The sequence below is a fragment of the Centropristis striata genome, chromosome 6 (assembly GCF_030273125.1).
Source record: "Centropristis striata isolate RG_2023a ecotype Rhode Island chromosome 6, C.striata_1.0, whole genome shotgun sequence".
NCBI lineage: Eukaryota > Metazoa > Chordata > Actinopteri > Perciformes > Serranidae > Centropristis > Centropristis striata.
In genome coordinates, this window is record NC_081522.1 from 27,016,984 (window position 1) to 27,044,336 (window position 27,353).

The window sequence follows — 27,353 nt, forward strand, 5'->3', positions numbered from 1 at the left end:
GTGACGATATGGATTAGTTGCAGTATGTCAAACTTATCTCTCTGTCCAAGCACATCTGCGGTCGATGACTTTTGACTTGATAGCTGAAGTTGCTTCGCTGGGTGGATTGCTCTGTAATCTGTTCCTCGTGATCACCACCTTCTTTATCGCTGATCAGCATCCACCACTCTCATACTGAGGTAGATCTGATCAGAGGCTTTCACAGCAGACCAGACAGACTCCGCTGCATCTACATCTAGGAGGAGATCACCATGACCGCTTGGCTATGAGACATCTGGAGCCATGGCGGCTTGGCACCGGATAACCGCCCTTTCTTCACTGCTCCAAGTCGGTTTGTTGTTGTTGCTGTTGTCGGCTCGGAGCAGTGGGAAACCTCTGGAAAAATGTCTCGGCGACAAGTCCTGTCAGCCCCCGAGACCTCCCGTGGTCCTCAGTAAGTCTTTTACAGTGCTTGTGTCTTTTTCAATAACCTGTATGTTGTTAAATAATTGCGCAATTTGTTGCCGAAGGATAGCCAACATCAACAGCTAGCTCCAGTCAGCGATACGCCAGACTCCCTTCAAAAGTCAACCAATTTCATATATCCTTGTCTATCGCAAAGCATGTAAAACAGATAAAGCTTAATGTATATCTAAACACTTGTCAAATCACTGTTGGGCAATTCGGCTGGGAAATATTCCTCCATTTTGCACATACTTGGTTTAAATTTGAACTTTAATGTTTTGGCCTGTCGGTCCTTTACGTCGATTTCCTTCCTCCAAAACCTGACAAAAACACCCAGTCAGTCGTCGTAGAGGGATTTTAATAGAAGAAAAGTCATGTTGGCTTTGGTGTTTCGGCTTTATCGAAAACGGGTTCCCAATGATTCCTGAAAATATATTTGGTTATCGTTTGTTGAGGGATAAATGTCACTTTTTAAGGAAGCCGTGTTTACATTGCTAAATTGTGAAAGGAGTTTGGCGGGCATTGTCAAGGGAAATGGCTTTCCATCAGAAAAATGTCCTTATTTCCGCACTAATGTTGACATGTATTTGCGAGATTAGTAGATATAGATAAGTAGTAGTAAGATATTAGATAAACCTTCTCGTCGGCAGGCAGCCTACAAGTGTGTGTGGTTTAGGTTGATTGTTTACAGTCAGAGCAGTCACTGGTCATATGACTCAGCTGGAACTGAAAATGACTCTCCAGCTCTGAGCCAATCAGGTTCCCAGAATACACTGCAAAAACAGAACTCTAAGTAAGACTAGAAAATTTTCTCAGGGGAAATTCTGAAGGGGCTACGGGGGCTACTGCACTATGATGAGATGCCGAATGTTCCAAGACAGAGGTGGACAGACTGGAATTTCTGGCCTCAAACAGAAAGTATTTTTGGCAAAACCATAATACCTATCACTGATCCGACTTCACGTTGAGCGTCCTGGGTTTTCCCTGAACGTCTACATATGGTTTTTTTTTTTTAAGAAAAAAAATAGCTTTGTTAGAGCGATGTAAAAAAACTGTTACATCTCCCTTTTTCAGAAATCTTCCTGCGTTTTTGATATGGGAGCCAATGAGGCTGTTGGTGCGTGTTGGTGGCGCGTCTGTGTGTCCTACGCCCAAACTATAACTCTGACAGCTTTACCAGGGGATTGTGAGTGAGACAATTTTTTCTCTCCCTCTACACTCTTGCGATGATGTCACACACTGTGACACGAACATACTAGGAAAAACTAGAAAACAAATTGAGAAAAAAGATCTAGAAATATCTAGAAAAGCTTTAGAAAAATTTAGAGAAGGATCTAGAACAATCTAGAAGGTGATATCTAGAGCTTTTCTAGATTTTTCTTGATTATTTTCTAGATTTTTCTTAATCCTTCTCTCAATTTTTCGAAAGCATTTCTAGATATTTCTAGATCTTTTTCTGGATTTTCAAGATTTGTTTTCTAGATCATATTCTAGATTTTAAAAAAAATAATTTTCTGGATTTTCCCCTAATTTTTACAAGAGCGTTTCTAGATCATTTTCTAGATTTTTCTAGATCCTTTTAATTTTTCAAAAATCTTTCTAGATATATCTAGATTATTTTCTAGATTTTTCTTGATCTTTCTCTAGATTGTTCTAAAGCATTTCTAGATTCTAGAAAAAAAAATCCAGAAAAAAATCTAGAAATATCTAGAAATACTTTCAAAAAATCTAGAGAAGGATCAAGAAAAATCTAGAAAATAATCAAGAAAAATCTAGAAAAGCTCTAGATATCACCTTCTAGATTGTTCTAGATCCTTCTCTAAATTTTTCTAAAGCTTTTCTAGATATTTCTAGATCTTTTTTCTCCATTTGTTTCCTAGTTTTTCCTAGTATGTTCGTGTCACAGTGTGTGACATCATCGCAAGAGTGTAGAGGGAGAGAAAAAATGGTCAAAAAATAAATTTGAAAACTGCGCTTAAGGGTGCAAATTCCACTCCACAGAAATAATTTACATAAAAACGTAGGAAAATGTGTCCTCTCACTCACAATCCTCTGGTAAAGCTGTCAGAGTTATAGTTTGGGCGTAGGACACACAGACGTGCCACCAACACGCACCAACAGCCTCATTGGCTCCCATATTAAAAACTCAGGAAGATTTCTGAAAAAGGGAGATGTAACAGTTTATTTACATCGCTCTAACAAAGCTATTTTTTCACTTTTCTTAAAAAAAACCAAACATATGTAGACGTTCAGGAAAAACCCAGGACGCTCAACGTGAAGTCGGATCAATGATAGGTATTATGGTTTTGCCAAAAATACTTTCTGTTTGAGGCCAGAAATTCCAGTCTGTCCACCTCTGTCTTGGAACATTCGGCATCTCATCATGTAGGAAAAAAAACAACAGAATATCTAGAAAAGCTTTAGAAAAATTTAGAGAAGGATCTAGAACAATCTAGAAGGTGATATCTAGAGCTTTTCTAGATTTTTCTTGATTATTTTCTAGATTTTTCTTAATCCTTCTCTAGATTTTTCGAAAGCATTTCTAGATATTTCTAGATCTTTTTCTGGATTTTCTAGATTTGTTTTCTAGATCATATTCTAGATTTTAAAAACATCCTTTTCTGGATTTCTCCCTAATTTTTACAAGAGCATTCCTAGATCATTTTCTAGATTTTTCTAGATCCTTTTAATTTTTCAAAAATCTTTCTAGATATATCTAGATAATTTTCTAGATTTTTCTTGATCTTTCTCTAGATTTTTCTAAAGCATTTCTAGATTCTAGAAAAAAAAATCCAGAAAAAGATCTAGAAATATCTAGAAATACTTTCAAAAAATCTAGAGAAGGATCAAGAAAAATCTAGAAAATAATCAAGAAAAATCTGGAAAAACTAGGAAACAAAAGTCTCGAAATATCTAGAAAAGCTTTAGAAAAATTTATAGAAGGATCTAGAAAGTGATATTGGAAAAAAAAACCTAGAGATCTAGAGCTTTTCTAGATTTTTCTTGATTTTTTTCTAGATTTTTATTAATCCTTCTCTAGATTTTTCAAAAGCATTTCTAGGTATTTCTAGATCTTTTTCTGGATTTTCTAGATATTTGTTTTCTAGAGCATATTCTAGATTTAAAAAAATATATTTTTCTGGATTTTTTTCTAGTTTTTACAAGAGCATTTCTAGATAATTTTCTAGATTTTTCTAGATCTTTAAATTTTTCAAAATATTTTCTAAATGTTTCTAGATTTTTCTTGATCCTTCTCTAGATTTTTCTAAAGCATTTCTAGATTCCAGAAAACTAATCTAGAAAACCCAGAAAAAGATCTAGAAATACTTTAGAAAAATCCAGAGAAGGATCAAGAAAAATCTAAAAAATAATCAATCTAGAATCTAGAAAAGCTCTCAGAAGAACTAGGAAAAAAAATCTAGAAAAAAGTCTAGGAATATCAAAATCTTTTAAGAAAAATTAAAAGGATCTAGCAAAATCTAGAAGATGACCTAGAAAAAATCTAGAAAATCCAGGAAAAGATCTAGAAATATCTAGAAATGCTTCAGGAAAAAATGAGAAGGATATTAGATATTTTTTACTTGTTTTGGAAAGTCTTGACAAGCCAAATTTTCTTGTTCCATTGGCAGATAATTTTGCTATTTTAAGCAAAATACACCTATTTTTTTTTTTTTATTAATTCAAACAAAACACAACATAAACACCAACACCAATTGACAAACACAGTAAAAAAAAGAAAAGAAAAAGAACAACAACAACAAAATCACAAAACCAACCTATATAAGTAAATAAATAAAACAATAATAAATAAGAACTTTAACACATTAAATAACATTAAAACTATTACTAATTACCACATAAAAAATACAGTATATCAGTAAACTTAATAACCTAAGAGAAAATAATAAAGGGTTAAGTTAAATACACCTAATTTGTGTACTTTTGTTCTTCTTTTTGAGAGGTGGCTTTTTGCAGTGTACTGACTTTTAAAGACTCTAAAACAGTATGTGTGACTCTTTATGTTGTACATTAAGACCAATACCTATTAAACGTTTAAATATCTGCGACTCCTCTCCTCATTCCACTCCATTACTGAAAGGCTCTTGGGTCTAGAGTTGGGTTTCTTATCTGTGTTTGACCAAGTTCCAACCACAGCTTCTCACATGAGTCAGTCTACATGAGTGTGTGATAAGAGCTTGTGTAGCAGGTTGACCTATAGTGATCTCTCGCTGTTTGTTTGTGCTTGTGGTGAACCAGCCGGTGTGTCTGTGTATGCACCAACTGTGTGTATATACTTTCAATAATTCTTACTTATCATCACAGTGCTACTGAAATAAACCAAGTCTCTACAGATTGAATAAGTAAAATATTGGCTAGGTGTTATGACACAAACACATCAATGTGGCATTCCAAAAATATGCTTATTATTCTGTCTTTCCATGTGTCTGCCAGATGCAGCTGACAGCCATGTGCTTTATATTATTGACAGTGCAGTACTGCAAACTACCATTAACCCGTGCACCCCTTTTTGTATCCATCTAGTAATTGTAAAACTTTTTTTTTTAAATTACAAACCACATTCTTTTACAATTGTAAAAATATTAGTATACCAGTATTTGTCAATTTGTTTAAAAAATTGAAATAGTTATGATAGTCATGATTTCCACATATTTATTCAATATAATTACCATATTTACTTGGAAATCATCTCAGAAAGTGACAAAAACTACATACTTAATTCATTATTTCAGCATATTTATGATGGAATAACATTAAATATTTATATTTACATCAATGAATAATCAGAAGTTATGATTTCATAGCATGTAGTTTATTATAATGACATTAGCTGAATATCGATAAGCTAATCATAAACCATTTTTTAAAAAGTATTATACATTCATTACAGTTTTTTTGTGGAATCATTTAACATTATTCTGTTCAGTAAGGCGTCTGACAGCATGATATGTCAAATAAATGTACCTACTTTTCAAAATTTCGCCAAATGTCTGGAGTGATTTTCTTGTTTCTGATTTCCTAGTTGGAGGCGGGACTAGGAGTCATACTATTTAAAGACACAGTGACATCTTGTAGATTTTTTTTAGAAAAACAAACCTCAGCCAAGTGGTTGAGATGGCTCAATCAGGTGGATTTCAGTCACTCCTTTCATTGAGATATGGTTACTCAAAATGTGCTCTACCATATGGTTGAGCAGGCAGTTAAAGGGTTAAGCAAATCTGTAAATCTGCAAATCTGAATGACTTTTGACACTTAAATTCATTCCACAAACAACCAAAAGCAGTGGTGAGGCAACGGGAAGGAACTGTGTACTAACTATGTGTTAATCTCTGAAAGAGGCACAACACTGACCATTTAGACATTATACTTGCCTATTCTGCAATTTGAGGCTGTTTTATTAAAAGAAAAGCAAACTAAAAACAAAAACCTTTTTAGAACCCTTATTTACCCCATGTCATCTGCCATTTTCTCCCTGTCACATTGAACTAACATCAGGAAACTGATATTGTTTTTAGCATTTAATCAAGTATTTGTAGGTTATATTACACATTTATGTCCAAAGATTTTTTCTTCACACTTGTTTCACAGTCTCACTGACACTATAAATGTCCACTGACTGTGAGCCTTTGTAAAAGACTTTGTTGTTCACTTTCTTCATTGCATCCATCATTGAGAATTAGCCTCATAAATAAGTACCCAGTGCATAGAGTGAGTTTATCCATTAGGCGAGACTCATTTTGGTTATTCTGACTCATTTCCTGTTGATTCAGCTTCATTAAGCAAAATCTTTATATTGTTATGGCAATTCTGTGGATTGCACTAAGTTTATGGGTGAGCTGGCCAAACACAAAGCACTCAATACTCTCACATTCATATTCCATACACCGCACAATCCCAAATGGCTCTTCTACAGTACAACAAAGTCCTGTACACCCTTCAACTTAATTTCTCGAAAAAATAGATGTTTATATTTTGGTGTTGTTTATTAATTTAGACAGGCGCGTTGTCAGCCACAATATGTGACATTTTCAGAATCAGAATCGGGAATACTTTATTGATCCCTGGGGGGAAATTGCTTTGTTATAGTTGCTGCAATATAAAAATAGAATAGAAAGTAATTCTGTAATAAAATAAAGGTAAAAAAAAAAGCAACAATGTAAATAAAAATGCAATTCTTAAGTAAATAAATATGCAATATATAACAAATTTCAAGTAAATATAGATATGTACAGTATAATAAAATTGAAATATGGAAATGTAGAAATAAAAAATAGAAATATAGATATGTACAAATATGTACAGTCGTGGAAAAAATATTAGGCCACCTTTGTTTTCTTCATTTCATTTGTTCATTTTAATGCCCTGTACAACTAAAGGAAAATTTCTTTGGACAAATATAATGATAAAACAATAATAACTGATAAGTTTTATTTTAAAGCTGATATCTAGATAAATAAGTATCCAGTGCATGGAGCGAGTTTATTCATTAGGCCATGCTCATTTTGGTTATTCTGACTCATTTCCTGTTGATTCAGCTCCATTAAGCAAAATCTTTATATTGTTACGGCAATTCTGTGGATTGCACTAAGTTAATTGGTGAGCTGGCCAAATACAAAGCACTCAATACTCTCATATTCGTGTTCCATACACCGCACAATCCCAAATGGCTCTTTTACAGTAAAACAAAGTCCCGTACACCACTCGACTTATGACTGTTGTATTTCTCAGCATTGATTCTTCAGCAAGACTCAATGTGGCTCTATCTTCCTGCCCTATACATCACATCAGGACAGACCTCACTAATTTACCCTCTCACATGGTGTTGTCAAAGTTAAGTTCACAGTTTGAGTTCCCACAATGCCTTGTGTCTTGAATATCAAGTAGGTCGCCGCCTACTTCATGCCCCACCATGACAGGAAACACCAAATTTCCTTCACAATATACGTATATAATATATGTCTTTATATTAACAATGTGTCATTCTAATACCAGTGATGTTGCAGATATTTTACTCATTGCTCATGTGTCTCCTCACAGTTCCAGGGGATCTGGGAAACCAATTGGAGGCGAAGCTGGATAAACCCAGTGTGGTCCACTACATCTGCTATAAGAAGACTGACTTCTTCACTCTGTGGCTCAACCTGGAGCTGCTTGTCCCTGTAGCCATAGACTGTTGGATAGACAACATACGGTATGACATGTCAAGTCAAGTCAAGTCAAATGTATTTACATAGCACATTTCATACAGCAGGCGTAAACTCAATGTGCTTAAAGTAAATATCATACATGACAGAAATATACAATATACATACACTAAACATTGCATTAACATTATATATATATATACAGATATATAAAGTGACATACATAAAAACTAGGGCCGGGACTTTAACGCGTTAATTAAGATGAATTAATTACACAAAAATGAACGCGTTAAAAAATTGACGCATTTTAATTGCACTTATTTTTGCACCGCGGAACGTTTCTCACTGGAAGAGTTTCAGGCGGACCGATTATACTGAAGCACCAACTAGCGTTCATGAGTTCAGACAACAACAAACCACAGTGAACATGAACAAAGAAGCTGATGAGACCGCTTTGGTTGGCCCCGTGGATGGGAAATTTTATGTTTATGTAACTATGTATTATGTTGTTGGTGCAACTGGCACGTTATGTTGAACTCTTTATTGTTTTGGCCAAGGTTATTGAGAGAGTTGGACTGAAATTAATTAGATTTTTTTAAACCATCAACAAAGTCTGTTATGGCCTCTGAAGCAACAGAGAGATGTTTTCTAATAGTCAGGGTTTCCAGTGATCTGAATATACTTGAAAGTATTGTGTTTTACTTAAAAAACCAAAGTATTCTAGTTTACAGAAGGTCTACCTACCTATAGGCTACCTGAATTTCTGAAATGTACTATATTTCTAAATATGCTATTGCTACACTATTATCATTGTTAAAAGAAACAACAATAGTACTGCTTTTAAAAGTGCCTTTTACCCTTTACCTAACTAAAAGCTTGAGAAAAAAGACGTGTTTTTAGTCTGTTTTTAAAGGAAGACACTGTTGTAACAGACCTGAGTTCATGTGGTAAAGAATTCCAGAGAGTAGAACCATAATGACTGAAGGCACCATGAGCTGCTTTAGTGTCTCTGTTCACATCAGACATCAGTCAAGTCAGTGAGGAATTTATCCACCAGTGTTGTATTTTTCTGTGGTAAAGGTGACCAGATTGTATTTATTCTTTGCTGTTTTTATGGGGAATGCTTTTTGTTTTTTGTTTTTTTGCAACATGCAAATCCCTGGAGGGATATGGGAGTGGGTCAATGGGATCAACAACCTTGTTGACTTTGTGTGAACAGTTATCGAAAAACTGACTTTTGAACCCTCAATTTATCTACAAGGTACACAGGTCAGGTATGAAATGAGGCAACGTTTTAGCCATTCAACTCATTCTGTCCCATTGATCGTCTTCTGCTGAAACTAATTTCTCGAAAAAATAGATGTTTATATTTTGGTGTTGTTTATAAATTTAGACAGGCGTGTTAAAAATAGAATAGAAAGTAATTCTGTAATGAAATAAAGGTTAAAAAAAATAGCAACAATATAAATAAAAATGCAAGTCTTACGTAAATAGATATGTACAAATACAAATATGCAATGTAGAATACATTTGAAGTAAATAGAGATATGTAGAGTATAATAAAATAAAAATATGGAAATGTAGAAATAAAAAATAGAAATATAGATATGTACAAATATGTACAGTCGTGGAAAAAATATTAGGCCACGCTTGTTTTCTTCATTGCATTTGTTCATTTCAATGCCTGGTACAACTAAAGGAACATTTCTTTGGACAAATGATAAAACAATAATAGCTGATAAAAGTTTAATTTAAAAGCTGATATCTAGACATTTTCCATGGTTTTATTGAGAATGATTTTGGTTATTATCAAGAAAACCATGGAAAAATGTTGTTTTTATCATTATAATATTGTCCAAACAAATGTACCTTTAGTTGTACCAGGCATTAATATGAACAAGAAATTGAAGAAAACAATGGTCTAATATTTTTGTCCATGACTGTATATATGCGTAACAAATGTATTTATTGCACATGATTTCTATACAAATTCGTATTGCACAAATATTTATCATAAATAAAGTTTTAAAGTAATGAATTATGTGGTCATAGCTGCTGACGGGTGAAATAAGCCTGTTAACTCAGGGCGTCTGACACTCTGATGGAGGGATTGAAAAGTTTGATGGCCACACAGGCAGGAATGACTTCCTGTGATGCATCTCATGCATTATTTTGCAATAATGTTGCAGTAGATATCTGGTATAACTGGCCCTATCATGTGATTGCACTCGTGACTGGCTGGCAACAAACAAGACTCTTTTTTAACAACAACAGTTGCTTTAGAATGTTTGTAGAGACTTGAGTCAATAAAAAAGGTCATACAGTCTAACCGCTGGTTTTATAAAATAATACATTTTATTCCAGCTTAGCTAAGCTAGTTAATAGCTAGATAAGTCCTCTGTTGATCCCTTCTCTGAAAACTGGCAAACATAAAAATATCATGAAAATGAATATACAGCAGGTTAAATAAATAAGTACCAATATACATTGAATTGCTGTGTGTATAGATTAATTATGCTAACTTTATTTTTTGCCATTGCATTGATAGTAACAGTTTAGAAGTGATGATAAAGGCTTTGAGAGTCTGGACATTTTTGGTTTGGTACCTTGAAAAGTGCTTGAATTGTACTCTTTAAAAGCTGTTTAAAAGCTGTTTGAAGTTTACATAAAGCTTATTTAAAATCTATGGTGTTTTTAGAGAATCACTACTAGAGCTGCAACAATTCCTTGATTAATCGAACAATAATCGATGATTGAATTAATCATCAACTATTTTGATAATCGAATAATTGGTTTGAGCGTTTTTTTAAAGACAATGGGCCTCATTCATGAAACGTGAGCAGAACGAATTTGTGTGTAAACCGTTCGCAAACGGAAATTTACGTGCATCTCCGCATTCATCAATATTTTAGTAGCTCCGATCTTTTCGTAGCTACTAACAAAATCTACACATGCTGCTGACCACACGTAGTGCTTGTGTAAATTTAAGAACGCATATAAATAATGCTCGTCACTGTTGGAAATTACAATTTTAATTCATAATGCGTTCTGTTATGTACACAATACGCAGATGCCTTTGAAACATGTGATATAAACATGGCAAACGATTAAAAATATAACATATTTAGTTAAATTAGTTGGCAATTGGCGGGATTAAGATTCAGATTAAACTCATAATTGTGAATTATCTATGTAAATTGACGCATCCTGCCTGCAGTTCTCAGAGGTATCATTAAATTAATGCCAGAGTATATCCAATTTCCGTACGGCGCACAACGGCAGACAGAAGTAATGCAGGGGTTCAGCGCAGTTGCAAACATGCCAGGTGTTATCGGTGCCATAGACTGCACACACGTACGCATCAAGGCTCCATCCGGTGATGCATTTGCTTACATTAACCGGAAAAACTTTCATTCCGTGAATGTGCAACTGATCTGTGACGCAAAGTGTGTGTTGTTAAACGTTGTGGCACGGTGGCCCGGTGGGACGCATGACGCATTCATCCTGCGTAATTGCGCAGTTGGCACGCGTTTGGAGGATGGAGCTGTGAGAGACGGCTGGCTCATTGGTAAGAATATAGCCTGCATAATCACATGTGTGTGTTATATATGGACTTACCTTTCTATATCCATAGGGGATAGGGGTTACCCACTGACGCCGTGGCTTATGACCCCACTGGCCAGCCCGCAGACACCACAGGAGCATACAATGAGGCGCACGCGGCTACTCGGGCCGTTGTAGAGTGCACCAACGGGGTATTTGGACTCTGAGCGTCCTCCTCCTGTGGCAGATGTACTTTTTTTTGTGTGCGCTAATGCGTTTCTTTGCGTCAAGTTTAATGTCAAACCATTTACATTTAACCTCGGACGTAGTTCTTTGCACTACAGAAACCACATTTACTGCGTCCGTCACCTCCCTCCACGCTTTCGCTTTGCCTGTCCCTGTCACACCACTACTAACAGATGAAAATAAAAAATTTTTTTTGGACTCCACTTCTCCCAAAATAACTTAAATCTCCGCTTCGGAAAAATTCTTTTTTCTTTCTCGTTCTTTTTTTCTTTGTGCCATGACTGACAGGTTGACAGGATGCCTCTACACACCTCCTTATATGGTGGTCATTAGCAATTCATGGGCGGGGTTCATGCTAATTGCTGATTATCGGGAGCGCGCTGCCACCTTACGATGGATTGGCATTCATGATCATACACACGTGTTTACGATCAGATCTGAGTTTCCCGCGGCGTTCATGAATCCGGAGTAGGTTTTTAGTAGCGTAGGCTTTTATGTGCAAATCTACGCACAAATCTACTAACGTTTCATGAATGAGGCCCAGTAAGTCCAAATTCTCTGATTTCAGCTTCTTCAATGTGAATATTTCTGGTTTCTTTGTTCCTTTATGACAATTAACTGAATATCTCTTTGGTTTGTGGACAAAACATGCATCCTTCATAGATAATATAAATTTCAACTTTCTTCATACATTTTTACATGTTTCATAAACATGTACAAACATTTTTTATCAAAAAGGACCCCATGACATTAGACTGAGTTAAATATAAGAGCAGATATCTAGACATTTTCTACGGTTTTCTTGAGAATGATTTTGGTTATTATCAAGTAAACCATGGAAAAATGTCTTCATACATTTTTACATGTTTTATAAATTTGTATAGCATCCATGCTCCTCAGGGGTCATGACATCAGACTGGTTTTAGGACATGTAGAAAAAAATATTACCAACTTTTTTTCACATTTTAGGGCAACTCATGACCAACACATTGATATATAATTTTCATATTTTTTCATTATTATTAGTCAATTTTAGCATTGTTCATTTTTGGATGACACCTTTTAAGGCAACTCATGACCATTTTTTTCGTCATGAGTTGCCTTAAAAGGTGAAAAAAAAAAGTTGGTAATAATTTTTTTCTACATGTCCTAAAACCAGTCTGATGTCATGGGGTCCTTTTTTTTTCTGTTATTCCTTTTTTTAATTCTTGCTGTCGTCAAAACACAAGTTTCAGTAAAAGTTGACACAACCTACTCTGTACATTCCCATCAAGAAATTATTATTTCACTATAACTATTGGGAAAAAAAGTTTTATTACTTTTTTCTCTTGAAATTAGGCCTAATTTTGTATATTTGACGAAAATTGACCAATAATAAGGAAAAAAATATGAAAATTAAATATCAATTAGTTGGTCATGAGTTGCCTTAAAAGGTAAAAAAAAGGTTGTTTTTTTTCTACATTTCCTAAAACCAGTCTGATGTCATGGGGTCCTTTTTGACCCTGAGGAGCATGGGTGTTATACTTTTTTTAGGAGTACACAAGGGTTAAATTCATTCCACAAACAACCACAAACAGTGGTGAGGCAACCAGAAGGAACTGTCTACTAACTATGTGGTAATCTCTGAAAGAGGCACAACACTGACCATTTAGACATTATACTTGCATATGCTGCCATTTGAGGCTGTTTTATTAAAAGAAATGCAAACTGAAAACAAAAAATCCCACTTGCACTTATTGTTGGGCCATTTTTCATCTTCATGTAATTTCAGTAGCTATTTTCCCCATGTCATCTGCCATTTTCTCCCTGTCACATTGAACTAACATCAGGAAACTGATATTGTTTTAGCATTTAATCAAGTATTTGTAGGTTATATCACACATTTAAGTCCAAACATTTTGTCTTCACACTTGTTTCACAGTCTCACTGACACTATAAATGTAGGAAGGAACTGTGTACTAACTACGTATGTGTTAATCTCTGAAAGGGGCACAACACTGACTATTATGCTGGCCCATGCTGCCATTTGAGGCTGTTTTATTAAAAGAAAATCTCACACTCAAAACATTAAAATAAATAAAAAATCTGACTTGTACATTTTTTTTATCTTACTAGTGTTCATCATGTAATTTCAGGATTAATCTGCCATTTTTTCCCTTTCACATTAAACCTGTGAGGTCCAGGAGATTTTGGTTCAAATTTGTCAACTTCCTATGCATTTCTGTCTCTGTTCAGCATCTTTCAGTCTGTCCTTATATTACATGTATGGCTCCTTTTTCTCCACACAATCTTGGCTATCAGTCAGATTTTTCATTTTATTTTAATTAACAAAGTATAAAGCTGCCAGGAATTCAAAATACAAACAAAAGACGCAGGTGTCTATGGAAATGTACCATTTTTTTTTAATTTTTTTTACCATTTATACCCACAAAAACAGCAGATAAAAATAATAAAACTGCAAAACTTCATCCAGAATTCATAGAGCAGTAGTTACATACGTAACTCTCGTTTTACACTCTGGAGGGTGGTTTCACATTTTTACATTTTTAAGCCCCAAAAACGCAGTCACCGTCTAAACGAAAGGCACTTCCCATTAAATATTTTGTTGTTTTTACCCGCAAGCGTCCTCGTGTTGGAGTTTCCCCATGGGCGGGGCTCAGACTTCTCCTCTGCACGCACACACAGTTCAAGTTCACTGCTCTTCGAAAGGCTGTACTTGCATTGTTTTGCTATTTTACAACCAATATAGTAGTGGCATTACATTTTCTGAAAATGACAATGATCATTGTTTATCGTAATTATTTCTGGGACAATATATCGTCCGTTACAGGCCTACGCTCAACAGATTGATATAGTTTTTTTGGCTGGTGAGTGAAGTAATTCCAGCAGGTGCTTACATATTTTATGAGCATTTGGCTGCTAACTGGTACAAATTACCAGCTCTGTTGAAACATGCTCCAAGTTTGTACATGTTTAGATGTGTCGGGCTTAATGGACACATGTGACTGTCTGAGTTTCAGGTAGTAAACATTCTGGTAAATGAGGCTCGAACTAAATTTTCTATCATAAGTAATCATATACATCTAAAATAGTAGAAAAAGTAGAAATTGCTCTATTTTAGAAAATTGCCTGGATTCATTAGAGTGCTTATCTAGCCCATAAGAAGCCATGGTGACACGCATGTAACAAACACTTTAAATGTTCTATAATCTCCCATATTCAGCTTTATGCTTCACCTTAACTCATTAAGTCCCTTAGCAAGACTGTTTGACTGTTTGACAAAAATGGTTATAGGCCACTCAATTATTTTCACTGTTTAAATTAAGTTAATATATGCTCTGCTGTTCAATTTAAAGTACATTTGACCAAATATGACCAAAAAATAATCCTATCCTATCCTGTCACAATTTTGAAAAATGTTGTGGAGATGAAAAATAAAAAGGCAATTTTATGTTTCTGTAAGCAGAAAAGGTGTCTAATTTATTTATTTTTAAATAAGAAATATCATAAACATAAATTCCATAAACGCCCAATGTAACGCTTATGTCACATCACAGATCTTTGACATTTAGGGTTAGTATTTTTTTTTTTTTTTTAAAACCTCATAAATGTGTTCTATATGGTCCACTTGGTCTGTGGTATATCCCCCATAATTTTACTCTAAGGATTACTGGGTCTGGGCTCTTATGGGAAAAATATTTATAGTTTTTGAAAAATCTAGATATCAGTGTAGTTTAAAACCTTCTGCTTGCAAACCGAAACCTCTTTTCTCACATCTGCACAGACGTTTAAGACTTAGGGAAGTTGTTGTAACACCAACGGTCACCCGGCTGGTTGGGGTGGTGAGGTGATACTGATTTGAAATGGGAAGTGTCTCCTTTGACTTGTGGGTGACTGCGTGTGTGCAGTTTACCACAGATGCAGAACTGATGCAGATCGAATCCTGCTTGTGAAAATATGTACGTTTGTGTGTGCAGGCTGATCTATAACAGGACCACACACAGCACCTCGTCCCCACCAGGTGTGGAAATCCGTGTCCCCGGGTTTGGACAGACGTATCCACTGGAGTATCTGGACCCCAGCAAACGCAGTGTGGGTGAGTTAAAGGTCCAAAACCAAACAGTTCATTGGAGAGGAGGGCGAAATGTCCCCACTCTCAAAGTATACAGGTGCATCTCAATAAATTAGAATATGATAGAAAGTTTATTTATGTCAATAATTCAATTAAAAAAAGTGGAAATAACACATTATATAGATCCATTACACACAGAATTCAACATGACCCCAGAGAATTTGTTTTTTTAACAAAAAGCCCAAATTTGGTGCCTCTTGCACATTCTAATGTCACTATTCCATCATATACACTGATCTTAATGATTGCATATTTTATTAATTATTGTAGGGAGAATAAGGGTTCTTCTTTGTTTTATGTAAGGCATCATATTTTGACAGTCTTCTTGTAAATTCTGTGGTGGATTCTGTTAACACAATGTGCTCTTATTCTGAAAGCCGCATGTGTTTCGCGACAGGAAGTAATTCAGATCGTTATTCACAGTTAAGCTTTTTGTGAATGAAGCAACATTAGTTGTAAGCTAATGTTATCTTGCGGCTACCAAACGGCGTACGCAACAGTGTGTTTGGACCAAAATTTAATTTCTTCTAATTATAATGATTACGGCTTACATTTAATGAAGACCTAAAATTCAGTGTCTCAAAAAAATTGAATATGACAAAAGACCAAATTGATGTTTGTTTGTGTCTAGTTTAGTTTTAATGTTATTTAATGTGTTTAAAGTTCTTATTTATTATTGTTGTTTTATTTATTTACTGTGTTTGTCCATTGGTGATTTATGTCGTGTAATAATAATTAAAAAAAACATAATAATAAAAAAAGACCAATTCTAAAAAGTATGTTTAATAAGTAAATGTTGTCCTCTGAAAAGTATGTCCATCTATATGACTCAATTCTTGGTTGGGCTGTTTGAATTGAACTACTGGAAATTGACTTTTCATCATATTCTAATATATTGAGATGATCCTGTATATGAGTCCTCAGAGAGACACATAAATTCTGCTCTATGTGTGACACTTTATTTTCTTCTTATCTTGTGTTTGTTTCTCTCCTAGGTATATATTTCTTTACTATAGTGCAGGCGCTGGTAGAGTGGGGCTACACCAGAGATGATGATGTCAGAGGAGCTCCATATGATTGGAGGAAAGCCCCTAGTAAGCAGCCATGCACATGCACTACATTCATCCCCTGAGCAGTTATTTAACCCAGGAACGATGAGCCTTCACCTGTAAAACCCCAGATACATTGTTTCATTCTTTTCAAGTCTTGTAAGATGATGGCTGGCATTATCTGGAGAACCTGTCTGTGGTTTGTGTGTTCAAGCAACATGCCACACACAGAAACAGAAAAAAAAAAAAAACAGAAAAAAGCCAGAGTTAGCCAGAAGGCTAGTTTTCATCTGTAGTCCCCTGGCCATGATGTAAAAAAAGCAGAGAATTACGAAACAAAAAACAAACAACAACAAAAAAAAAACCACGTACAATATATAAAATACATATACAAACACTTTACGATACAATTAAGAAAAAATACAACATCACATACATCACAACATAACATTTTAAAATTCAGGAATTTTTTAAATTCATTTAGCAGCCATGTTGGTGGTTTGCAGCCTTAAGAAACACTTTTTTGAGTAAGTATTGATTGTTTAGTCCAATATGAGGAAACAAAATAAGTGTTCTTGTCAGTCAGGAAATTTGCGGGTTTTTATTTAGAAAACTTTCCCCATCAGGCTACACATTTTAATAGAAGCCTTCTTCTCAAAACCAAGAAGCAATCAAACATTTGGAAGAGCTCCATACTAAAAATGGAAATTCAGTAAATTACCAGCAGGGCCCGTAGGGGAACTTTGTTTACAAATTGTCTCTGTTGTGTTTTTTGTCAGATGAGAACAAAGATTATTTCCTGGCGCTGCAGAAGATGATTGAAGAGATGGCGGAGAAGGCCGGTGGGCCTGTGGTGCTCATCGCTCACAGCATGGGCAACATGTACACTCTGTACTTCCTCAACCAGCAGCCTCAGGCCTGGAAGGATAGATACATCAAGGCTTTCATCGCTCTGGGACCACCGTGGGCAGGGGTGGCCAAGACCCTCCGAGTCCTCATCTCTGGTAAGAGAGTAATAAGCACTCAAGCATTAAAAAAACATTATAACTAGGGCCGGGACTCGATTAAAAAATTAATCTAATTAATTAGAGGCTTTGTAATTAATTAATCAAAATTAATCGCATTTTAATCGCATAAAAATATTTGACCTGAGAACAGTGAGAAGTAACTTTTTTCACATGGATTTTTAGTATACCATTGAATAATGACTGAATACATAAGCTTAAGCAACAAAAATATTGTTTATTTTTGTTCAAGTCCAACAGACCAGTGCAAAATTTTGCCATTAAGTGTAGCAATAGCATATTTAGAAATATAGTACATTTCATAAATTCAGGTAGCCTATAGGTAGGTAGACCTTCTGTAAACTAGAATACTTTGGTTTTTGAAGTAAAACACAATCCATGCTAGCTACCACACTAGCCGCTAGCTGCTATATGTTTTGCATTGAGGTGATACTTGAGGCTGGATGTGCTGCGGTGATATGTGAATTCCTTGTTGCATAGCAACACAACCATGCTCTTATCGACGCTTCCATCCGTTATTTTTTGTAACTAAATGTCCCATCATCCAGGGGGCCAAACAAAGCGGTCTCATCAGCTTCTTCCTTCATGTTTACTGTGGTTTGTTGTTGTCTGAACTCATGAACGCTAGTTGGTGCTCTCGTATAATCGGTCCGCCTGAAACTCATCCAGTGAGAAACGTTCCGCGGTGCAAAAATAAGTGCGATTAAAATGCGTCAATTCTTTTAACGTGTTAATTTTTGTGTAATTAATTCATCTTAATGAACATGTTCAAGTCCCGGCCCTAATTATAACATTTTTTCTAATACATGAAAAACAAACCACAAATCCAAATACCTGCAGAAGTAGAAGCACTCGCTTCTTCTTTCTCGCAGAAATTGTCTCTGCCTATGTAGCACCATGAACGAAGCCACAATATTCTGCACAAAAGTTAGTTCCTACAGAAGCCCCTTTCATAGTGCGGTCCTGCAAATGTCCTGCTATATTGCCAGAAAGATCTGTACTTTTCACCTTAGGTCTTTCATAGTGATCCCGCAAAGGCGAACTGCAAAAAAGGTGTGTCTAAAAACAAGGTAAAAACACTAAATCTGAGGGAAATTATCTTGCTGCATGGACAGATATTTCGACTTGATGAGATTTCTTAAATTAAGATTATTAAGCATGTTGTACGCTTAAAATAAGACGTGAAGACGTGAGTTCACACTACATGTGAACTTTCATTTATGTCAGGGATGGGCAATATTTCACGGACACTACCACAGGGCCACATAACCGTGCACTTATAAACCACTTAAATATATTTACAGTGCAGTAACTTAACATATTTCATGCTCAAATGCATGTATAACAGAATAAATAGGATTACAAAAGGTTTCAAGCAAATAAAAAATAACCACTTACTGTGATTTCTTTTTTTTTCAGTGCAAGAACAGCAGACCAACATTAATTGCAAGAAGTCATTTTGTGCATTTTTACACAGCACTTTTAAGATTTCATGCTCAAATGCATGTAGTTGTACTGAGGGTCACTCCAAGTGAAAGTGCGGGCCGTATGCGGCCCCCGGGCCTCCAGTTGCCCATCCCTGATTTATGTACATGGAGATTTACACATCTAATTACAATACGAAAGTAACTCTGATGAGAGAAAGCAGTAAGAACGCTTGGGTGACACTCAGCGACGATCTTAACCCCTAAGAACCCATGGTGACACCCATGTAACAAACTCTTTAAATCATCTAGAATCTCCCATATTCAGCTTTATGCTTCACCATAACTCATTAAATCCCTAAGCAACACATACTCAACATCCTGGTGTGGTGGTCATGTGACTGTGACAAGAAGTGACTTCTCCAAAATGTGGCTGTGACTGGAAACAGAAATGTGAAAAAGCAGCTAATTTCAAAAAGCTTATTTTTTGTTACGAGGCTACATTTAAACCCATTTAACAATTCTGACCATATTTCCTGAACAAATTAAAGTCACAATTTTGATAAATGTTATGGAGATGAAAACAAAAAGCCTAATGGTTATTTGTTTTTATTTATTATTGATGTATTATTATTGTCACAATTTTGATAAATGTTGTGGAGATGCAAAGAAAAAGGCAAATTTGTGTTTCTGTAAGCAGAAACTGTGTCTATTTAAAAAAAAAAAAAAAAAATATCAAACATAAATACCATAAACGCCCAATGTAACATTTATGTCACGTCACAGATCTTTGACATTTAGGGGTAGTATCTTTTTAAAAAACATCATAAATGTGTTTTATGTAGTCCACTTGGTCTGTTGTATATCCCCCATAATTTTCCTTTAAGGATTACTGGGTCTGGGTTCTTATGGGTTAAAAGTACATCTTTATTTTTACTGTGCTGTATTTTATTGTGGAGGACAGAAGTACGGTTTGGGTGGGTTGATAACGGTGATATTTATTTGTATTACCCACAAACATCCAATATTCCCCCAAAAACTCAGCAGCCCCATTGTTTTACAGCGAGGAGATCCAAGTGTCCCAAGTGATTTAGGATACAGTTAGCTCACGGCTAATTCCTTTTGCCGAACCTTGTAAACCCGAGGCTAACGTACACGGTTAAAACTATATACGGTTCGAAAGATAAGAAGTTAGCCTTTGTTTGACACCATTGAATTAGTTGTTAGCATAACAAGATCACTTATATTAGTAGTTAATGTGAAATTTTGATAGAATCTTAGCCAAACGGTGTCCGATTTGGGATACAGTTACGTTAATCATTACACTCTATATTTGTGTGTCATGTGTTTCAAGACACAAGTAGTTTTTTAGGAAGTCACAATGAGACTCTTCTTGTTAGTTTTGGTTCTGTGGCTGGAATCTCTCAGCTCAGTTTCAGTTCTCCGTCTCTGCCAACAGGTGATAATAACCGCATCCCAGTGATCAGTCCGCTAAAGATCCGCTCCCAGCAACGCTCTGCTGTCTCCACCTCCTGGCTGCTCCCCTACGCCCACTCCTGGCCCAAAGATCAGGTGTGTGTGTGTGTGTCTGTGTGTCTGTCTGTCTGTGTGTGTCTCCTCACTTCTTTAAAGGCTTTTTTGAGACTTCAGACTTTGTTTTAAGGGTTAAAGGTTACATGATAATGATAATTAACTGAAACTGTATTTTGTGGTTACAAAACTAACTTAAATTATAGTGAATATAGTAAATGTCCTTCGTTTTTTGTCTTTGTCAACTTTTTTCATACATAATGAAGATGGATAAGACAAATGAAATAAAGGCAAAATTTACAGTGACCTTCTTTTAATCTCCCACTCAACAAATACCCCATTACAAAAAACTAATAAAAACTAAACTAAAAGTAAAGCATTTCCAAAAAATAAACATTAAATTAAAAATAGCAAACTCACTCTAAAAACTAATTAAAACTAGCTGAAATTGAACACAAAAAATCACAGCGAAATTAAAACTAAAACTAATGAAAAATTCAAAACTATTATAACCTTGCGTGTGTGTGTGTGTGTGTGTGTGTGTGTGTGTGTGTGTGGGTGGGTGTGTGTGGTGTGTGTGTGTGTGTTCATTCATCAGTTCCCTACCAGGGAAACTTAAATTTCTTCCTTTCGTTCTTTGTCAGGTTTATTTTCTCTCTCCTTTCTTTTGTCCACTTCTCATTTCAAATCAATATTTTTTTTCTTTTTTACTGTATTTATTAATCATGACAACCAACTGACTGCCCTTAACTCTATGAAGAGTTTTAGTGTTTTCTAGCTAGACGTTTTGGTTTTCCAGTGAGCAAACTTAACTGTCATCACCTATGATACCAGCTGCAGCAACCAGTTTAGTTTAGTTTTAGATTGTTTTGAGTTACTGGGAAAGAGACATTAGCCACCTTTGCATCAACAAATTTCAATGCACATTTTGAAGATTCACAGGAGAAAAGCTTGAATTTTCTCCTGCGGACGGCCAAGGTTGTCCAATAAGCAACCTATTTTTTTATTTTTTATATTTTTTTCCCTTGCTCAATCTCTTCTTCTTCTTCTGTTTTCTTTCTTGCATAATCTCTTCTTCTACTAATGTTTACTGACGGATTAGCCTACAGCAATACATTACACTGCCATCTTCTGACCAAAGTATGTTTATGCAGCTTTGTTTATTCACTCTAAACCAGTCAGTGGAAACATCCTGTATTCACCATAGACTGTATATAAATAATGGACACACCGTGACGTCACCCATTGGTTTGTGGCCCATTGGAAGCATCAAGTTCATCGTTACACTCGTCGCCATTTTGTTTCTGATACGAGGAGCAGACCATATCTGGACTGTGGAGCAGCGAGAGGGATCTGATCACTGACTACAGCCTCTCTACACCTCAACCTGACTGAGAGAAGCTGCTGCTAATTCATGCTAGCATTAACTGGGATGTTCGTTTTGGCTAGCAACAAACAAAAACAAAATGTATGTAACTGACCTCAGAAAACTGAGCAGCGACTCCTTGGAGTGTCTGTTAGTCCAACCAAACGCTGAACAAGGAAAACAGGAAAGAGGAAAAATATGTATTTATGACTTTGGGTGAACTGTCCCTATATGCTTTTGGTAGGAGTAGCCAAGTCAAACAAATATTTTATTTTTTTTCATTTATCCTTTATTTATTTCTCCAGGAATCCTTGAGGGCAACCCCTCATTTACAATGATGTCGAGAGTACAGAGAAAACACAATGAAGAACCAACAGCACAGACCAAGAAAATATTAAAAACAGTTACAGTAAAGGGTAGAGTTATTGGTTATCATAGTTTTAAACTGGTTATAAATAGTTATAATTGTGTTGAGTTTGAGTGAATGTTCCAGGTAGATGCAACAGAAACACTGAAAGCAGTTTTTCAGTATTAGGCCCCGTTTACTCGAGGACGCTTGCGGGTAAAAACGACAAAATATTTTATGGGAAGTGTCTTTCGTTTCGACGGTGACAGTGTTTTTGTTGCTTAAAAACGCAGAAATGTGAAACCACCATCCAGAGTGTAAAACTGTAATCCGCTCCGCCGTATCGTGTCCGTCTACACTGCCAAGACACAAAACTCTGCTCAGATCTGCTCACGTCACGTACGCGTTTACGTCACATACATGCTCCAGTACAGGGAAATAAACAAACATGTGGGATTATTTCCATGCGTCGGACCTTCAAGCTGCTCTGGCAGCTGTGATAAACTTACAGGAGTCTTTCCACCAAATGTACAGGATATGTACGGATAGTATTAGTGAACAGAGAAGGATCTGTAATTACTTCTATCACATTTTGGATGCACCAATTGGTCGGAGGCGAGCCAGACGGCTTTGGACGAGACCTGGGAGATCTAGTGGATGGTGGAGAACTTTGTGGAAGGAGTAGCTGATGAAAATGCGTGGTGTGAAAACTTCCACATGCCCAAAGATGCTCTTATCTCTTTAAGTGATGCAGCCTGGCATGCATACCCAATCCAATTCACACACTTTTGCATCACTGTATGCAGCAGATTTCCTCCTGAAAACGCTCGTCTAAACGCGGAATAAAAAGTGAAGACGCAACGCCACTTTTGCGTCTTCTGTTCAGACCGTCATCATGTAAATGTAGCCTTAGTCTGGGGAACATTGAGCATTAATTACTAGAGTATGTAGGATAATTACTATGTGACCAGTTTAATAAAGTGCTGAGGTATGGAGGCATGTCGCTTATCAAGACTTTATAAATGAAGAGGAACCAGTGCATGTATTCAAAATCAGTGGTTCCCAACCGTTTTCTTGAGGGACCCACATTTTTACCACTTTGGCGACCCCCCCATTGCCCATTGTTCTATGAAGCCAAACTCAATGTGACTTTCATGGTACCCTCTCTTTTTCTTTTTGAGATATTCAGCATTTTCGTCTCCCCGCCATTTTTCCATTAGCTCTGTGTTTCTGTTGTTAGGTGAGGTTACCGCTAGGTGAGGATACCGCTAGGTGAGGATACCACTAGGTGAGGTTACCTCTAGATGAGGTTAGGGGTCGGGCCCCCCCTGTTGGGAATCACTGTTCTAAATAATATATTATTGTTATTTTTTTCTCCATCCATCACCAGGTCTTGGTGCAGACGCCCACCACCAACTACACTGTGATGGACTACAAGCGCCTCTACTCCGACATCGGTTTTGAGGACGGCTGGCTGATGCGGCAGGACACGGAGCCCCTGGTGGAGGAGCTGGCGCCCCCCGGCGTGGCCGTCCACTGCTTGTACGGCACCGGCATCCCCACATCGGAAGGCTTCCAGTATTCAGACAAGTTCCCAGACGTGGAGCCCACGGTGTTGCTCGGCGACGGGGATGGGACGGTGAACCTAAAGAGCGCCATCCAGTGTGGACGCTGGGTGGGGAAGCAGAAACAGCCCGTCAAGTTACAAGAGCTGTCGGGGAACGAACATGTCAACATGTTGCTCAACATCACCACTGTAGCTTACATCAAGACTGTGCTGTCCTCACCCTGATGGCTTTACACACACACACACACACACACACACACACACACACACAGGACAGACAGAGACTGGCTCATCTCGCCTACCTCTCTGAACATTGACTGCCAAAATACATGAACATGCCACATAAAGACGTTAATTAAGTATTTAAATTTTGTTGGAAAATTACACATTTAAATTAATTTTATAGCTGTAATTATACAACTTATGTTAATGTCAGGTTGTTTACTGTTGACCAAGCCTAATCCCAACTACTTTTATATTGATCGCAGCTTTCAAAGAACCAGAGATTTTACCTACTAAACCCACATTATTATGATCAAGTCAAAAAGCAGGGATATACTGTATGTGCCACTTTCCTGAGTTATTAATCAAAGTCAGATCTTTTATTAATGTTGTTAAAGAGATTTCTAATGTTGTTAGGCAAAATGATAAATCATAGTTTTTGTATCTTTCTCAGTGCAACAGGTCACATGTTTCAGTGCTCAGAATATGTGGATTTTTACCAAAACTTGTTCTTTTTTTGTTGCATGCTGCCAAGCTGTAAGTCCATTATGCTCTGATGGCTTTGTTTTTATTGTGTTGTTTGTATTACATGTGCTAAAGGACTAAAAACATAGTTTGGATATGAAAGTTGGGTTGAGTCACGTTTAAGCTACTCAAGGGGCAAAGAAAAACATTAAAGATGTTTTAGACAAATCTTAACTCAAAGTCCACTAACTGGCCTATTCAAGAGCTTTGAATCGCATTTTGGTCTAAATTATATAAATCGTCTCCATTCAATGGTTTGCTCTCAAGACTAGAGGTGCAGAAATGCAGTTGAAAGACCCAGAAAAAGTCAGCAAGTGAACTCTTTGTTGGGATTTCTTTTGTTAAACAAAAAAGACATTAAATTACGAGCCTCTCCCTGGCTTTATCTGCAGCATATTTAGCCTTTTAGAAACTATTTCTGAGGTCAAATAAGAGCAAATAAGCTCCTTTGTCTCAGAGTTTAAACAAGTTAAATTCATTTTTAAATTCTGCTCTTCGTTTTGAAGCATTGGAATCAGTATTTTTAATAATAATGCGTAATAATCTTAAATCCTTGCATTCAATTACCTGCTATATTAGGTTATTTCTCTTCACTTTCCATGCCTTATACAGTAGGCTACATTTTGGGTGGTTCTGTATATTTTGTCCCCAGGTGTCTAGACAGACTGGATTTACACAGACGGGTTTTTCTGTTGTTGTTTTTATGGTAGAAATCTGATCTTTTCTTTATAGTTTATGATTTTAAAAAAAAAATCTCTTACCGTTTTGACTGCCTTTTAAAAGTTCTGACTGCAGAGTTTCAAAGCTGGGTTGTTGTCAGAATCTCTGTGAGCTGAGTGATTGTACTGTGCCATCCAGACCAAGATGATATTATACAAGATGATATATGTAGGATCATATCTGCTGTCAACTATCATAAGTGTATGTCATAATCATGTGTTGCCTTCTATCGAGTAAAATATTTCAAATATTACATTCAGACATTGACTTTTCTTCGTCCCCTGGTTTAATGACACTCACCGACCACTTTATTAGGTACGCCTGTTCAACTGCTCAGTAACACAAATATCTAATCAGCCAATCACATGGCAGCAGCTCAATGCATTGAGGCTTGTAGACATGGTGGAGATGACCTGTTGAAGTTCAAAGAGCATCAGAATGGGGAAGAAGGATGGGGAAGTTTGGGATTTTTTAGTTTTAGTTTTAATTTCGTTTTGAATATTTGTTTTCAAATTCAGTTCGTTTGAATGAATTTTTAGAGTGAGTTTGCTAGTTTTAGCTTAGTTTTTATTAGTTTGAGGTTTTTTTCAACATTCAAGATTCAAAGAGGTCATAATAAATTTTGCCTTTATTTCCTTTGGTTTTTTCATCTTAGCCCCAATAAGGTTATTAACTCTTACAGTTCTGGGTGTTTTGAATCTTGGTTGGAGTGTAGATATCCCAGTCTCAGTAAACATATTTACCATGTGTTCGTGCATGTTCACTATCAGAATCCTATTTCTACTAGTAACACTGGATTATGTATGAAAAAAGTTGACAAAGACAAAAACATTTTCACTATAATTTTAGTTAGTTTTGTTACCACACAATACAGTTTCAGTTAGTTAAAGTTTTTTTTTTTAAACTCTTGTTTTTATTCTTATTTCAGTTAACGAAAATGTTTTTTCAATTCTAGTTTTCGTTATTCCGTTTGTTTTCGTCAACTATAATAACCTTGGTGTCTGGCGGCCTTTTGTAGGCTTACGTGATTTACTGTGTGCAAAAGAGGATGAGACAGAAAGAAACAAAATCTCAAACTCAGCAGGATCAAGACTAGTTATGAAACTTGGCTTGGGCTGGGCGATATGGACCAAAAGTCATATCCCGATATATTTAGCTGCATATCGATATGCGATATATATCCTGATATTTTTATCGCTAAGTGAGAGCAAATCTAATAATCTAATCTTTCTAATAGAAACACTGGATTATGTATGAAAAAAGTTGACAAAGACGAAAACTAAGGTCATTTTCACTATAATTTTAGTTAGTTATGGGTTTTTTTTAAACTTGTTTTTATTTTTATTTTAGTAATGAAAAAAAAATTCAATTCTAGTTTTCGTTATTTCGTTAACTATAATAACCTTGCTTTGAACGTGGCATGGTGCTCACAGAGAATGGTCCCAAGAAGAGAAAATATTCAGTGAGCCTTGATCCCTTGTTGATGCCAGAGGTCAGAGGAGAATGGAGACTGGTTCAACAGGAACTTAAATAACCACTTGTTACAATAAAGGTCTGCAGAAGACCATCTCTGAACGCACAACAAGTCCAACCTTGAAGCAGATGGGCTACAGCAGCAGAACACACCGCCACTTTATTAGGTACACCTCGTTAGCTAATAGTGTATGTTAAAAGCATCATTTATTTTTGTTCTCTAATCCTTGTGCCTCAAGAGGGACATTTTTGCCTCATTATGTTCAGATAATTTGGGCTGTGTTAATGCATATAGCCAATATATACATTTTGGCAACAATGTGAGTTATTACATTATAACCTCAGCTCCTATAATAAGGTGATAATAAACACTGTATCCAAATGACAGGCATTCAGTCCCTTAAGGACCAAAAGGACAAAAAACTTTTAACCGCGCTGCCATTACAGCATGAAATCATGCATTCTGTTTCATCATACTTTCATTTAAAAGTCCTGGATTCCAAACTTTAGCTTGTACCATTTTTCTTATGTTTGCCCTATGGGGCAGATACAGGATCATCTCAATACATTAGAATATG

General features: G+C 36.1%; 1 protein-coding gene across 1 annotated transcript; it reads left to right on the plus strand.

The window, feature by feature from the left end:
- The first annotated feature begins 114 nt into the window (after positions 1 to 114).
- pla2g15 (phospholipase A2, group XV) lies at positions 115 to 25,555 on the plus strand. The gene is made up of 7 exons (XM_059334404.1): positions 115 to 433; positions 7,501 to 7,654; positions 15,374 to 15,492; positions 16,524 to 16,622; positions 17,357 to 17,581; positions 20,486 to 20,598; positions 23,659 to 25,555. The coding sequence occupies exons 1-7, from the start codon at positions 283 to 285 to the stop codon at positions 24,058 to 24,060; spliced, it is 1,263 nt and encodes a 420-aa protein (XP_059190387.1). The 5' UTR covers positions 115 to 282; the 3' UTR covers positions 24,061 to 25,555.
- Positions 25,556 to 27,353: the final 1,798 nt, after the last annotated feature.